At 36.7% G+C, this 16,153-nt stretch overlaps 1 protein-coding gene across 1 annotated transcript in view; it reads left to right on the top strand.

The window, feature by feature from the left end:
• COL19A1 (collagen type XIX alpha 1 chain) overlaps nt 1-16,153 on the top strand; it is a 183,709-nt gene that overhangs the window by 2,538 nt on the left and 165,018 nt on the right. Inside the window, exons 3-4 of the mRNA XM_033054946.1 lie at nt 6,777-6,851; nt 7,360-7,459. Of these exons, the coding sequence (XP_032910837.1) occupies nt 6,777-6,851; nt 7,360-7,459 (175 nt within the window). The remainder of the gene's footprint in view (nt 1-6,776; nt 6,852-7,359; nt 7,460-16,153) is intronic.

Below are 16,153 nucleotides of genomic sequence, written 5' to 3'. Positions count from 1 at the left end.
AGGGTTCCAATTGAACTAGGAAGAAAAGGAGGGATTGAGCCTCTCCTGTGAATAACTGAGGGTGTGCACTTGAAAGAGATTTTTTCAGTTTGTGGTGATACAGGCAGATGGTGAGTAATAACAAGCTGATAGCTGCCAGCTTGAGCAGCTCTGCCAACAGCAGGTGTGTGAGTAAAGCCCAGAGTTAAACTCCAGTTGATAGCAGGAAAGAGACTCTATTAGAGTTTGCAGGGATAGTTGCTGTCCAAAAGAGAAATGCAAGTTATAGACCAGAAAGCAGGAACTGGGAAAGAATCGACCCAGTAGCGGAGCAGCAGTAAAAGTGGCACGAATCTTTCTGCCAACCTTTTTTTAAATCTGCTCTGTTCAGCTGAACCGAGTCCTCTTGCTCCAGTTTGATTATTTGTATGCTAATGAATCTGTTACAAATTTGAAATGTACTGTCTTCATGAGAAGAGTAATATTTAAAGGGTGTTTTTTTGTTTTGCTTTTCCTATCTTGCATTCATTCAGTCACTCTTTCTTGGACCTTTGTTCCCTGCCATGTACAAGTTCTGTCTAAATTAGCACCTGTCCTTTAACATCTGCCTAGACTATCTTTTTGGTTTTCTTCCTTCAACAACATATGCACAGCATTTATTTCTCTGGGCTAATATGGAAACTTTTCCAGCAAAGCGCATTTAGGTAGGATCTGAGATTACTATATTTACATCTTGAAATTTCTCACCTGATTTACTTGACTCTAAAGGAATGGCTTCAAGTACATGGGAAAAGGGTAGACTAGAGTTAATTTGAGGGTGGTGAGAGAAAGAAGTGTGTTAGGGGAGGGATTGACTTGTGTGCATATGTAGGGAGAGCTTTCTGAGTAGGCATGCTGAATATACTTTGTGACTTATTCATTGGGCCAGTATTGTAATAAATAAACACCAGTACTGAAAAAATCAAGGCTGAGAGAGCATGCTAGATCTTCTCAGAGCAGCTCTCCTTATGCTCAGAGGGTGCCAGTAAGCATTAGATTCACACAGAGGATCTCTTTTAGTTCTCATGTTTTGATATGCTTAATGTTCGTTAGAAGGAAGCACTTGCTTCTCACAGTGGAGTATAGCAAATCTGAGGGAAGAGAGTTCAGCAGTTTTCCTCAGGCGTATTTTTGATTTGACTGCAAGAATACTTTCTTCATGTTGTCAACTTATTATTATTGGGAATATTTAGGGTTTGAGTGTGGATGTAAACTTTTTCTAGAGTGACGCATGAAGTTCTAATCTGATCATTCCTGAATGCTTTATACTAAGAATATTAATATTCTGTCTCATTCCCAGATCATTGCTTCATTTTCAACTTTCTTTTACAATTACTGTTTTTTAAAGTCACTTGCTAATCCATGAAAAATGTAGTATAAACAGAGTCCTGGGACTGTCAGGCATGGTGAATTTTCCTTGCCTTTTGACATGGAATGTGTTGTGAAAAGTATTGGCTATGGATCATGATTTTAGATGGGCACTTTAACCCAAATACAGTAAGTGATTTCAAGTATGCAAATCAGTTCAGCTTTTTGGTTTTAATGTTTTAGTACATCTAGATACTTCTCCAAATCAATATGATGATTCTGCAGTAACTCTCATATACAGTGCATTCATATTCTTGATATTCCAATCCAGCCTGGCCTTGAATATTTGCAGGGATGGGGAATCTACCCCTCTGGGCAACCTGTTCTGGTGTTTCACCACTGAGTCTAGTCTAAATCGAAGCACTTTTATTTAAAACCGTTACCCCTTGTCCTGTCACAACAGGTCCTGATAAAAAGTCTGTACCCGTCTTTGTTACAGGGCCACTGGCTGGAAGGCTGGAGTGAGGTCTCCCTGGAGACTTTTCTTCTCCAGGCTGAACTCTCAGAGATGCCCGAGCTCTCTGATTGTTTTTGTGGCTTTCCTTTGCACCTGTCCACACCTTTCTTGTGTTTTGGCCCTGGAGCTGGATGCAGTAGTCAAGGTGGGGGTGTTCTCGGGAGAACTGATGTGCGGAATCACTGCTCTTGATCTACTGGCTTTAAATGTAGCCCAGGATATAACTGGTTTTCTGGGCTGTGAGCACACATTGTCAGCTGATCTCCAGCTTTTCATCCATTCTCAAAGCCTTCTCATTAGGGCTGTTCTCAATTCCTTCAGCCACCAGCCTGTTTTGATACTGAGCGTTGCTCTGACCCAGGTGCAGCACCTCATGAGGTTACTGAACCTCACAAGATTCCCATGAGCCCAATTCTCAAACTTCTCCAGGTCCCTCTGGATGCCATCCTTTCCTTCAGGTGTGTCAACTGCATCACTCAGCTTGGTGTCATCTACAAATGTGGTGAGGGTGCACTCAATCTCTCCATCTATGTCATTAATTAATTGAATAACATTGGTCCCAAACAGGACACCACTCATCACTGATTTCCATCTGGACGCTGAGGAGCTGACCACTCTGGATGTGACTGTCCAACCAATTCTTCATCCTCCAAGCAGTCCACACATCACATCCCAGCCTCTACAGTTCAGAGATATTTTGAGGACCATATCAAAGGCCATGCAGAAATCCAGATGACATGCACAGTTCTTCCCTTGTCCACTGATGTAGTCAGTTGTACAAGGCCACTGATTTAGTCTTGCAAGACCTGCCCTTGGTGAACTGGTGCTGGTTGCCTCAAATAATATTAACTTCTGCTTTTACTGCTTACTCCACTTCATGGGAGAATATAGTTCTCCAGGGGTCCAGCATGAGTATCCTAATCCTTGAACTCCATTGCTTGGATTTCTTCCTTCTGCGTGCCAATGCTGTTACATTACTTCATAACCGTCTAAATAGTCAGCAGACTGGAAATTCACTTCTTTAACTGTATCATGTTCCCTTCATTCTTCCCACCCTTGTCTTAATTAACTTATACATAGTAATGTAATATAATCTTCTTTACAGGGTAAAATAACAGAATAACCAAAAAAAATAAAAATCGCATCTTATTTCCTGGTGTCTGTGTACTTGAGGCTACAGATATGTAGGAAAGCTGAATTCTTGACCTTATTTGAAAGCAAGCCAGCTGGATCTGCTTATCTTCAGTATGAATACATTTGAAATGGACTCGCTGGATATCACTGCTGATATTTGCAAGTGTGTGGCTAGCTCTGAAAAGGTTGCCTATGTCTGTGTGTTTCTGAAGCCTGATCCAGTAAGAGTATGAGAAAAATCTTTTGTTTCTGCCTGAAGCTTGAGTTGACTTAGGATGTGGGTATGCATTAGGTTGGGCTTTGCTGTTTGACTACATTCATTGGGCTGGTTACTGATGGAAGCTTCAGTTCCTTTGCAATGTTCATGTCAGTGGTGGTAGATGGCAGCTAAAAACTTAATCTGAACATGAAGTTTAATTATAAAGTAACACATGGGTACTTGTGAAGCAAATCTAGCCACTGCAGGTTACAATAATCTGGATAAGACAAGACTGCTCATTGGAAGTTCCAGTTCCCACTCAGGAAGTGCAAACAAAAGGTATATGTAAGAGGGGGACTAAAGCACCCCACACCACAGCACACCTCAGTCTCTTCTGTCCTCATTCACATGGCATGGAAAGCTGAGCATGGTGCCTAGATGGAAGTTGCAGCATGCTTCAACAGATGTCCTGATCATTCCAGGAATTTAAAATGTACCATTGCATGTTGCAACAGATATGTCTAGATGCAATGCCTTTTTTTTTTCATAATATTAGAAAACAAAGAAAAAAATTCCTACTATTCTTAGTGGTAAGAGAAAAGACAATGATCTATGATGTACCTGCTTGGTCTGCATAAATTAATATTTTCAAGATTATTGGATTGCTTTTATATTAATTAGCTTGTAGCTAGGACTCCTTGATTTGTAAAGATTCAGGCCAAATTTTTTGTATGGGTAGGTAAACTCATTAATTGAAAGATAACTTGGCCTCTGATATCACTGGTTTAATATGAATTTTTAAATTCAGTCCACATAAATGAAGCTTTATCATGTGCAGAGCAATCTAGTGTATAAATGTAAGCTTGTTCTTATTACTCTTTAATGAATTTTACAGTAATGTATTTTAACAGGCCAGGTAGGTTCATGGTTTCCCACTGGATTAACAGTAAGGGTTTATCTTGCTCTTTTTCTTTCCTGAATATCTTAAGGTAGACCTTAAGTCATTAAGTCATTCAGCTGCCCACATATTGAATGGGCAAATTGCCTGTTTTTTCTCAGACTAAATAAAATTTGAGGATCTGCTAACAGTACTAAAAATCGTGGAAGAGGTTAACTATACAAACTGTAACTGTAGAAAGAATTTTCATCACTCTATAGTAATGAAAGTTGTCAGTCTTGGTATGGAGAGGGTTTGGTCTTGTTATTTGAGAGTTTTCCCTTGGCTCTGTGGTGAAAGGAATAGCACTGAACTAAAGAAGGGCATCAGCAGCATGCAATAGAAGATTCACTGTAACTCTTTCAGTTCTTCTGGGGGGGATGTGGGATACAAACAAATAACTAACACTTAAGTGACCTGTCTGTGCTGTGACTGTTATGCCACTGATAAAAATAGGGTCATGGTCCAGTCTGTGGCATGTGAGGAATCATTGCTATCATCTGGATAACACAAAAATTAAGGCTTGAGTCTTTATTTGGACTTGGAAGAAAGTGGGTGTGGGGAAGAGGCTTGAACTTTCTAGTCTTTCAATGCTCAACGCTCATGTAAGTTAATGCTGAAAAAAAAAAGCACACTTGTGTCCCAGCTTCTCTAAAGTTTACATCAGTTTAGGGTAAAATCAGCAATAAGTACTTTCTGTCTGCTCTAATAACTACTGTCAAGTCCGTAACCAAAAAGAGAATCTTTAAAATTTATTGAATAATTTTGAAAAAAACCCTTAGGAAACAAGTAGATTTAAGAAATCTTCTGTCCGCGTATGTCTGACAATCTTTCGTGATTTCAGCCATAAATGGCTTCCTGTACACCAGATTATTTCTTAGAGCTATAGTTATGTAAATGTACCCTAACAACATTCGTTGTTTTAGAGAGGCTGTATATAGAATTCTATAGCTTGATAATCTGAATTTGATTGAAGTTCGAGGTTTGTAAACTGAAGGGTATCTAAGGTGAACCTGTTTCTGTCCCGTGCTCCGTGTGTATATATCAACTGGGGTATTGAAATTGCTATGTTGCTGTGTAATTCCACTGAAGGCTTTTCTCACTGTATAAAACTTCCTGCTAACCAAGAATGATGAAAGATTTCACTTCAGAGTTTTCAACATGAATATTCTTTACAGTTCGGCGTCTTTTCTAGGGAAAGGGAATTTACAGAGTTTTTCATGCATATGTTTCACCTCATTTATCATGAAACTCTATCTGTACAGTGAAAAACATGCACATCCATGTATTTGTGGATCTATAGGAAGGAAAGAAAAAATTTATTCTCTTAGAGCCTTAGAAGTAAATTAATCTGTGGTGTTACTTGTAGTAGTCAATTGTTAGTTGTAACTGTAATTTTACATGTGAAGCACATGGAACTTACTGAATCTTACAAAAAAACCCCAAAAGACAAGTGTTTTGCCTGATCTGTTCTTTAAAGAGTTGACATAGCTTCCATTAACCATATTATCAGGAGGTGTCTTTATGTCTGTATTATATAGTTTCACTTTTACTAGTTATTTCCAGTTACCCATTCTTAATCCAGATCAAATACTGAAATATATTTTATAGCATTGAAGAGTTTTGAAGGCTAATATGCTTTCTACATAACAACTAGAATGAATGACAAATTTCACATGCTTTAAGATTAAAAATATAGCTGTTTTTCATACCAGTGTTTGGTCTGGATGCTCTTATGAAACATTATTTCCAGGTTAATGGTAGGACATTCTGTACTTTTTTAATTGAACTAATGCTTCAGAAAGCACCTTGACCTTCACTGTTAAACAACTTGAGATGCACCTTGGGCATCTTTTAAATTGCATCAGCTTGCAAAGCTCTGTGCTTGATAAGCTGACAGACCAAATACCATAACATGTCATCTTTGATTTGCTATTTTTTTTAGGATTTAGCAGGACTATTTGCAAAACCTGTTAAAACCTTATTTCTGACCCCTGCACAAAAGTGAAATTTTTCTGTATTTCCTTTTTAAAAGTGGGCATTCCTATATATCTAGTAAAAAAGAGCATAAAGGACTTAATGCAAGTAAAAAGTAATAATAATAATATTACACATTAATAATACAGTGTCTTATCTAAGGATTCAGTTAAATTTAACTTCAGTTTACCATGTTACAAATTTCAAAACTGTTTGCTTACCAAAATACTTTGATTCAAACTTACTACCCTACTTAATTTAGAAGCTTTTTCCCCCCAAAATATAATGTTTCATATTAATGAACTGGGGAAAATATTTTCTGTTGATATAATGAGAAATGCAAAAAGAACTTGGAACAGACATTAATGCTTTGTAGAGTGTTGTAAATGGAAGCAGCATGGTAAGAATTTAATGGTTTTCTTCTGACTATATTGTTTATATGAACTTTAACTACAGGCAGCTGAATTAAAATGTGGTACAAATTCTATCTGCTTATATTATTGGAAGTGTAGTATAAAATCCGCTCTTGTTTAGATTTTGTAGCTTTCTTTATTGCTGCTTTTCATATCCTAAAGAAACAAAAGAAACATTTCTGTCAATATTGCCATAATTGTCATGATAGTTTGTTCAATTCCTGTTAGTTTGATAACATTTTACAATAGATACTAAACTCTGTTCTCTTAAAGGTGCTGTGTGTCCTGTAATGAAAACAGCTGCCCGTCATCTCAAACAAATCCGCAGAGACGGTCATGGTGTATCAGGTAAATGACCAAGCTAATTTGGGTATCTATATTAATTAGCTGGTAATGATTACTGGATATAATCATAGTCTGACTGAAGCTGGCTTTAAAACTGAAAGGTTAGGACAGAATGCCACCCCCAAGCACCAAAAGCTGCTGCTGCTCTCAGGAAGGTGACATTAAAATCAGATCATGTTTTTCCTCAAAAGTATTGGTTCAAGTTTGGCAACCAGACTAATTTCCATTATTTCCCCAATCATCCTGCATTCTTATCAATTCAGATATTAAAAGAACTAGCAAATTCATTTTTCAGCCTTTGAAGTCATCTACCAAGTGAATTTTGCATTAATAGTTTTAATAAAAGGAATATTGAAAGATTCTCAGAGTTCAAGTTTTACTTTTCAAAATAGCTTGTCAGTCTGTATTCCAGAAATGCTAGTAGGCTTGTATTCAAGTATGCTAAAAATGATTATTTACTTATGGTTTTTAAATTCCATTAAATTGTATCATATTGTGTTCTATTTTATAGGGTTTGATCTGGCAGAAAGCTTTTCTTTAAGGCAAACATCTTGTGGTGGGGAAAAGATCTGTTTTAAACTGGGAAGTGCGCCTCTCATTAGAGACACAAGGTAAGATACTACTTTCATGCTTAGCTTTTAAAAAATAGAGCTCGGACTCAATGCTACTAATGAACTGAATCATTGAACATGTGTCCAAAGAATGCCACAGAAAGCAGTGTGACTGTTTTTAGACTTTTTCAGTTATCTTCTGTGGGAAGCATTTTGATTTTGATGTGCTTTCCTTCTGGAATCTGGGAGTATGTAGGTTATAACTTAATTGTGAATAGCACTTTCTCAAACCATGATTCTAATACTGAAAATTCTTCTGTTGGTACATTAATATTTATAAAACAAAGGAAAAAAAATAATTTTCACGGTATGACAGGAAGTATTACGATAATCTCCCCTCAGTGAAGTTGTCTGTCCTCTCTCTCACTACTGCTGGCAAGATTAAAAAGAGAGAGAGTATCACCATTTCCTTGAATACTGTTTTTTATTTTCCTGGTATTCATTTTGACTTTCAGCAGCTACATAATAGTGGGCACTTAGTGTAGAGGAAAAATCCCATCCTGGCACAGGATGGGATGAAAAGCAGAGACTGCCTGAAAAATCAAAAGGACAGTGAAAGGGAGTAAGGCACAATTGGATTGGATGGACTTAAGCTTGCATAGGGAGAAGGAAATGTCAAGAAGCAGTCAGGAATGTAGTTTCAAGTTCCCTGTGCTCAGTGGAGAGAGAGAGGATCATCTCGGAGCTTCTTAGTTGAGATGTGCTCTGAGTCATGGGACTGTGGTTTCTGTACAGCGTGTTCCTGTGATGACGAGGGGAGCAACTGTATTCCCATGTCTCCAGGTTGGGCATTTTCTATTATTGCAAGAGGTCTGGCTCCAGCTTGCCCAGTAAAAAAAACACACCTGGTTCTTGAACTTCCCCTTTGCCTGGATCCTGGGCGTAGCACAGAGGGACTGTGAGTAGCATGAGGACAGGGGGAAGGAAGAAGAGAAGAACTGGAAGCACCCAGACGCAAAACAAAGTGATCTTTGTGAGAGGAGCGTGGCTCTGGAAAGAATGTATCTAGCAATTTAGAATATTTAGGTTTTCTAGGTTTTTTGGTATATTAGATACTTCAAGTGCAAATTTTTATGCTTGTGTAATTCTGAAAAATTAAACTAATCAGTATATATATATATTTTTTAAATACCTTGGATGCTAGCTATTGAAGGAGATTGACTAGACAAAATTACTTGACACAAAGAGTGCTCTCCTTTTATTAGGACCTCCCCAGTATTATCCAGATTGTCTCTAGAAGAGGAACAGGAGATAGTAGGTATCACCCATAAATGTCTTTACTAAAAAATATTTTGAGGAATTTTTAGTAAGAAAACTTTCCTTTAAAAAAATTAATAATTTTTCTCTTTTTTGCAAGTTTTAATTCATATTTAATGGGAATTTGAGGAAAAACGTGATACTACATAAGGGTAGAAAATCAAGGTAAAAATGAAAAAGGTGGAGCAATTTTCCTTTAGGAATAAGAAAATAAGTAGTGCTAAGAAATGCATCTTGGGAGCTGGCTTTAATTTGAAACAGTAAGAAATCAGTGCCAAAAATGGAGCAGAGAGGAGCTAGAAATTGCAAAAAGGTTAGTTATTTAAAATTCATATTACTTTGAGGTAAAATTCTTGATTCAAAGTATTGATTTCTAAGAATTTCTGGGTACTTTAAGAAGTGGTCTGAGAGGTCATGTTGAGGTCAAAAAACATGAAGCTTTTTTCTTGGCTTTATTTAGTAGGCCTGAACACCAATGCCTGTTTTTTCTTCTTTTGAAAACAGTTTATTAGTGAAGGCAATGAAAATGGGGAATTTACACCATGGCTGATAGCTGTGACCTAACAAAGCCCTAAATATTAGTTATTGTAGGGAAAGTCAACATGGTTGTTTTGTGTGGCTTTTTTTTTTTTTTTTGTGCTTTATATATTTTTTCCTATCTTTTATCTCATCAGTTTTTTTTTGTTTTTTTTTTGAAGGGAGAGAAAAATGGCTAGTTTTTCTTCATTGTCACTGTAACTTGGGCAGAGGCTAAAGAATTTCAGTTAGGGGCAAACCTATAAGGGAGGTGGCTTGGCTTTCTTGGTCTCTTGGTTCTCACATTCCTCACCATCACTGTTATTTTCTTCAGTGTATCCTTATTAAAGAAAAAACTAAAGAGAAAATCTTTTTAGTTTCTCCTAAAAATATACATCTCTAATGGATGAAAATTTTAGCTGGATGAAGCAAGTGAGATGATGATTAATAAAATGCATATCTATGCTAATATATGAATAAAGTTAGGCAGAAAATTAATGTCATGTTACTGATGATAATAAGATTTTTAGTCAGCTTGCTGTGCAAGTAAGTAGTACCTCATACGTATATCTTTCTGAACTATCAAAGGTTAATAGTATTTTCAATAACATTGAAACATTTCAGAAATTCTGTTAAATCCTTGTTCTTTATGGCAATAATCTCGCTCATCCTTTATTAACCTTTCTTCACAGAAATGCATGTCATTAAAGGATGAATTCTATTCTTAATTATTTCAGTTTGTTGAAAATAAAATGGCTTTCTGATATTGAGGTAACACTTCAGAAAAACTTTTTGAACTCTTCTGAAGTTTTAGGATTTTTTTTTTAAATAAGGGCAGATGGCAGTCAGGAGCACGAAGTCAGGTGTTGGGTTATTACATGGTAGGGTTACAATTAAGGATAGTCAGAAACTTGGGTATCTGTCATCATAACCTTATAATTTACTATCTCAGTTACCCATGTGATGCCTTGAACATATCTTTTAATTAATTATTTTTATTTGGAGCTCCTTCTCTTACATTATGTCAGGTTGTGTGGTTCCAGACCCCTTGTGTTATTAGATGGCTTTAGGGATCATTCTACCTCAGAAAATATTTTAGTAGACGTGGTGTGCAGTAAGCAGCAGAACAGTGTTTGTTATCCATCCTGCAGGAAATTGAGAGTATCTGATTAAGCTGACTAGCAAGTATCAAGTAACTTGGCACATCTCCTCTTGCATTTCATTCATTCAGTTGTAGTGTGGGTAATAGAAAGCTATGCTGTGCCATTTTTCTTCTGTGATGCCATTTTGGTTTTTTTCAATGGACCTGGAGTAGTGTTTCACCTATTTATATGTTGTAAATAATTTACAATGCACTGTCAGCTTGGGAAATTGATTACGTTTATTTATGTTGGACTTCAGATGTAGGTCTTCGTCTTTTTCTGTGATGCGGTTCTGTATGTATTTTGTCTTGTGGTAGCAGATGGATAGCTTTTCTTATGCTTTATGTAAATGACTGTAAAATATTAATGTAATGCCAGTAATACTTTTCTGATTAAAACTGTGAATTGCTTATTGAAATTCTTTTTGGGCTTTAACAAAAGTTATTCCTGAGGAAAGTAGTGCAACTGAGCTTTTGAGTCATAAAGAAACTAGAAAGTAATAAAGTTAGCCAAAGTTAGTCTAATTATATAGTCATGATCACACCACACAATCATCGAATAATAGTAACTATATAATGGTTTAGTTTTGTCTCAACAAATACCTACAGATTCATATTTCTTCTCCAGACACTAACATGTACTGCCCATCCAGTGTGTGGCACAGAGTTTGCTGACAAAAGAGAACAGGGCTTTGTGCTGGTAGCATTCCTTTAGACCTTCCACATGAAGCCTTTTAGGCTAATCTTTGTTCTTCAGTTGCCTCTATGATGAATTAATTTCACTACCTTTCTCTAAAGATTTGTCAGACATTAGTTCCTCATTCTCACTTTTCTGGGTTGCTGGTGGGCCATTTTTTTCTCTTCTGAAAGCACCAATAAAGGAAATAATAAGCTGGTTTCGGCTGAGTTTCAGAATGTTCTTCAAATGGATGTTCATGATTAGCAAATCTTCATGGCACCGTCACAGCTTTCTTATTTTGTAGTTTGTTTGGCTTGACAAACCATATTAATTTACTGAAGAGATTATCATAGCTGGCTGTTAAGTGATCTGAATTAGAGCAGTTGGGATTACTCTCACGACTCTTAGGAATTCCTCCCCTTTTGTTGTAAGATACTATAAAAGAGCTTGGATTTTGACTGTATTTGGACTACGAGCTCCACCAGCAAAGCTGTTACTCACTGCTGTTAGAAGAACTGTGGCTTGGGCCATATTTCAGAGAAAGTGTTTCACCTCCTTGGGATGTCTTGTTACTGGAGGAAGAAATACTGTTCCCACTTGCCTCAGTAAATTCCAGGCAGGAGAATTCTTTCTGCTAAGAACAGAAGTTGGTGATGAATAATATTTATGTGGGGTTTTCTGTTTGATTTTAGTGCTAACCTTTTTAATCACAAAAAAATGTGGAGGGAATTCCATTTTCCTAGAGCACAGCTGGCATCAAGGCAGGGTGCTCACTATTAGAAACCTTTCCACAGCCAGCAATCTGCTTTCCCAAAGCCACCTATCGCTACATGATTTTGCAACCATTTTGTTTGCTGTCTGTTCTCTGGCTGTATCTGCTGAGACCACTCACTTCACCAAACTAAAAAATACTGAGTTATTTTCATAAACTTCATCTCTCCATGAACGTCCTCATGGGCATGTTTTTTATTATTTTTATACCTGCAGAGTTTTGAACAGAAGAGTTTATTTAAACAGTCTTCTTGAAAAATATTTTAAGGTGTATTTTAGAAAGTTTTATACCTATTTCTTAAAAATGGTATAGAGTAGGTAGATGTGATAATCACTGGTTTCCAAAAAATTCATTGAAGACTTTTAAAGCGTGACTGAAAATGGCAATGAGGTATTATCCCAGTTTTGAAGCAGTAGTTAGAGTTATTCAAACCAGCTTTTATCTGTGCTCACACAAAGTCCTGCTAGCCTTTGGTCTGTTAAAATATTAGATGGTTATGCAAGAAAACACCTCTCCTTTACTATATCAAATATTTATTTGAGATCATTTGAGCAGTTGGAGCCAACAATGCTAAGACTGAAATGTCTGGTATTTTGGTTGCAGGGTATTTTCAAGAAAAAGGCCTTGCCTTTGGAATTTGCTTCCTGAGTGTGGGAGCCTGAATGTAGTACAAGTTCTGATGTTTCTTCAGGTCTTCTAAAGTAGTGGATCAGAAGCTGCAATGATTCTTTCTTTTATCCTGAAATAATGTATTTTGTGTGTTTATTTCTAGAAACTTCAACACTTATTCTATTTTATAAATTAAAAAGATAGAAAATACAATGGTTACTGTTGAAGGAATGAATTGGAGTTATACCCTCCTTGTAAATACCAATTATCTAATTTCATAGCTAAGGAGAAAAATGGGACTTCTTACCATACAAAATAACAGACCAATGCTTCTTTGAAAGGATAATCACCTGTGAATGTCTTTCTGCATTTTCGGACTTGTTTCTACCTGAAAATTTAAAAGAAATATGGCAATTTTTATAAAACTAAAAATTCAGGTATTAATGGGTTTTAATGTTCATATTGAGTTTGAATCATCCTACAATTTAACATGTAATTTACTATGCAGAAAGAAAGCAAAGGTAAAGACAGAGGTGGCAGAGGGGAAGAATACATTTAAAAATGTACAGCACTTACATTAAAAACACACCGCGAGGGAACAGAGTTGGAAAATCTTTTTAGATTAAGCTGCCGACTGTAACAAATTAGAATTCTTTGATCTGTAGGGTGTTCCCCTGAACACTTAGTGGGGCGGTGTCATACCAGTTGAATTGGCAAAACACTGTTGGATGAAGCAGACTCTTTCTTTTCCATTTTTTCCCCAGTGATGATGTTGCTGTAAAGCACAAATAAAAGGAAGAGGCTTTTGTGAGATGTGTACTTTAAGGGCACTGCTCCACAATGAAAGTGTGCAGGAGACCAGCCGTGTTCGTGCGGAGTCCCATGTGCCTCATGGCAGGCAATAAACAAATCCAAATAAACATAGCCAAAATTAATATTTGGAAGAAAATAAAATTAGGAGCTTGCTTTCACATCACCCATCTCCATCTCTCAGCCTCCTCTCACTTCCTCCACATCAGCATCATTCTCTCTGTTCAGCGAGGCTGGCGACTGATCCCTGTGGCTGTGTCATCTCAGCAGTCACAGTGGGGAAGGAGCAAGAAAGGCTGCCCCAACCCTGGCAGCACTGCCTTTAGCTAAAACAAACCCTGAAACTGTACCTTCAGTTTCTAATGGTTTAACCTGCCCTGTGGTAAACAATCCCAGTGTTCCCATTAAAACAACGGCATCTGCAATTTCACTTTTGCTATATATTCCTGCAGGGAATTCCTTTCTATTTTCATCTGATATGGATGCCAAAACTGTTTTTCAGTTTTCTTGTGTAAGATAGCAAAATCTAAAACATAGATACTGCAATTGCAAGACAAAGTTATGTGCTATTACATTCCTAGATTCAGTAGGAAAAATTTACCTATATGCTTCTCAATGACCCTAATTCAAAAACTTGGATGCAAATTCCAAAGAAGGTTGTTCAGTTTTCCAGTAAGTTAACTGAAGGAGCCTTAAGTGATGCCAGAGTGTGGGGAACTTTCAGAAAAGTTTACAGTTCTCTTACTCCCTGCCAAACTTGCTGATTTTTAAAATCTTTGCAGTGTTTTCTTGGTTTGTCTTGGCCACCATTTTTGAAGAAAATGTGTCAAAAATGAGTATAAGCAGGATGCAGATCCAAGTCTTTAACAAAACTTTGCATCTTGATAGTCTTGGAAAAAAATGCAGTTGCAAAATCAGTACAGATGAAGTTTTTTTTGAAAACCAGAATATCTATGGGTAACTACAGCCATGCTATGTGCAACCACACAGAATTCAATGATATGTACTGGGCATAATGCATGCAGCTGAGGATAGACTGTAGCCCCATTATGTTGTATATAGAGACTGAAAGATCATTTATCAATTTTGCTGATTGAGCTGGGAGGATTGAAGTGTCTTTATAAAATGCATGTAATTTTTCTAGTTGAAGCAATGTTGCCACATGCTTCAAAAGTAATTTATCAGCAGACTGGAAAAAAAAACAACCACAACAAACAACCCTGTAATAAATCAGACCGTTCTTTTTCTGGCTTTTGTGATTTAATGCCGTGTAATCTAGTATGTTTTAGCTATGCTGTCAGGAATTCCTTCTCTAACTAAAATTGCACCTACAAAAAGGCTGATATATCTGCATTTATACTGGGGCTTTTAGTTTAAACTTGTTGTAGAGATGTCATACCCTTCCCCCACCTTGCTTCTGAGTTTTTAGGTTTTATGTCTAAAAATAGTTCATGGTCTGTCTCACAGTGAAACTGCCTGGTGTTTTTTTCATTACTCTGATTTTCATTTATTTTCGTTTGGTTCTGAAAGATTTTTGGCCTTTAGCATTTCTATGTGGTTAGCTCTTTGCAGTTTTTATTCAGTTATGGAAATGTTTTTTTGTTTATGGAGATAAATTGACAAAGTTTTTAAAATACTTCTTTGATTTTGAATGGACAGTATAGTCCATGCTCTTGGTTTTTCACTTAGAGGTCTGGGTATCAATTTTGAGTTCAGTCCTAAGAGTTTACTGATTGCAGTTTTGCCTGGCTCAAGTGAATATTTGTCATGCCGCAAACTCATTTCAAAACTTGGAATGATTTAATAAACTTCAACTTGAAAGATGATCTGTAATCTATAGAAACAAGATGTACAGATATTGGTATATTAACAGAACCACATGCAAGAGATCATGTTATTTTTGGATTTAGTCAGTGTGACTAGCTGCAGTATCTCAAAATTCTATTTAAAAAAAAATAAATCCTAAAAATACTCTGAGATTGGGCATGAAAATTTCGGCTTTGAATAACTTATTGATAGTTCCTAATATGGGATTGTGCTTCTAGTTTTCACAGGAAAATTTATGTATTTTTATTTTAGGGATTAGACTACTAATTATTGATACACCTATACGAACAATAATAATGTTGAAGTCCTTGATAAAATTCTACTTACCTCTTTTACTTAGTTTTCTTTATGAACTCTGGTGAGAGTTCTGCTTAGATAAGATGTTTGTAATTTTTTTTCACTGAAAGGTTTGTAAAGCATTGAAACAGACTGTCCAGGGATGTGGTGAAGCCCCTATCCCTGGAAGCGTACAAAAGTGCCGTATGGATATGGCACTTGAGAACACAATTTATTGTGGACATGGTGTTGGCACTAGGTTGGACTTGATGATCTTGAAGGTATTTTCCAGCCTCAGCAATTCTGTGAGCCTATGATTCTGCAGGAGTTAGGTAAGAAATGTGTATGCTCATAATCTATGGTAAAGAGTCTTGATTTACTCAAATACTTTTAAATGCATATCCCAAAAATATCCATTGGTTAAGTCATGTAGGGTTTGCTTTGGACCACTCCCAAGAAGTGACAACACAAATAACATCATCTAGGTGCCATTACTGCACACACCTTATTTTCCTGTCGCTGGATCTGTCTCTTAGATGAGCAGTTCAGAATGCTAGATGACTGCCACTTCAAATTAATCTAAGGAACTAAACAAAAAGTATAACAGTATTCACCAGGAGTGCATACAGTAAGAGGAACTGATTGCCAAGACTTGCGGGGAAGAAGTCCCAATTCTTACACTGAGGACCCTCTGTGGTGGATACAATTACTTTGAAGTGTAGCATGTGCAATTACAGCATTAAATTATTGCTCTTGCTCAAATTTGGCATCTAGCAGCAACTTGTGCAGAATTAGCAGATAATGCTC

Source organism: Catharus ustulatus, chromosome 3 (assembly GCF_009819885.2).
Source record: "Catharus ustulatus isolate bCatUst1 chromosome 3, bCatUst1.pri.v2, whole genome shotgun sequence".
Taxonomy (NCBI): domain Eukaryota; kingdom Metazoa; phylum Chordata; class Aves; order Passeriformes; family Turdidae; genus Catharus; species Catharus ustulatus.
Note: the sequence above shows the minus strand (reverse complement) of the source record. Positions and strands in the feature narration are given on the sequence as shown.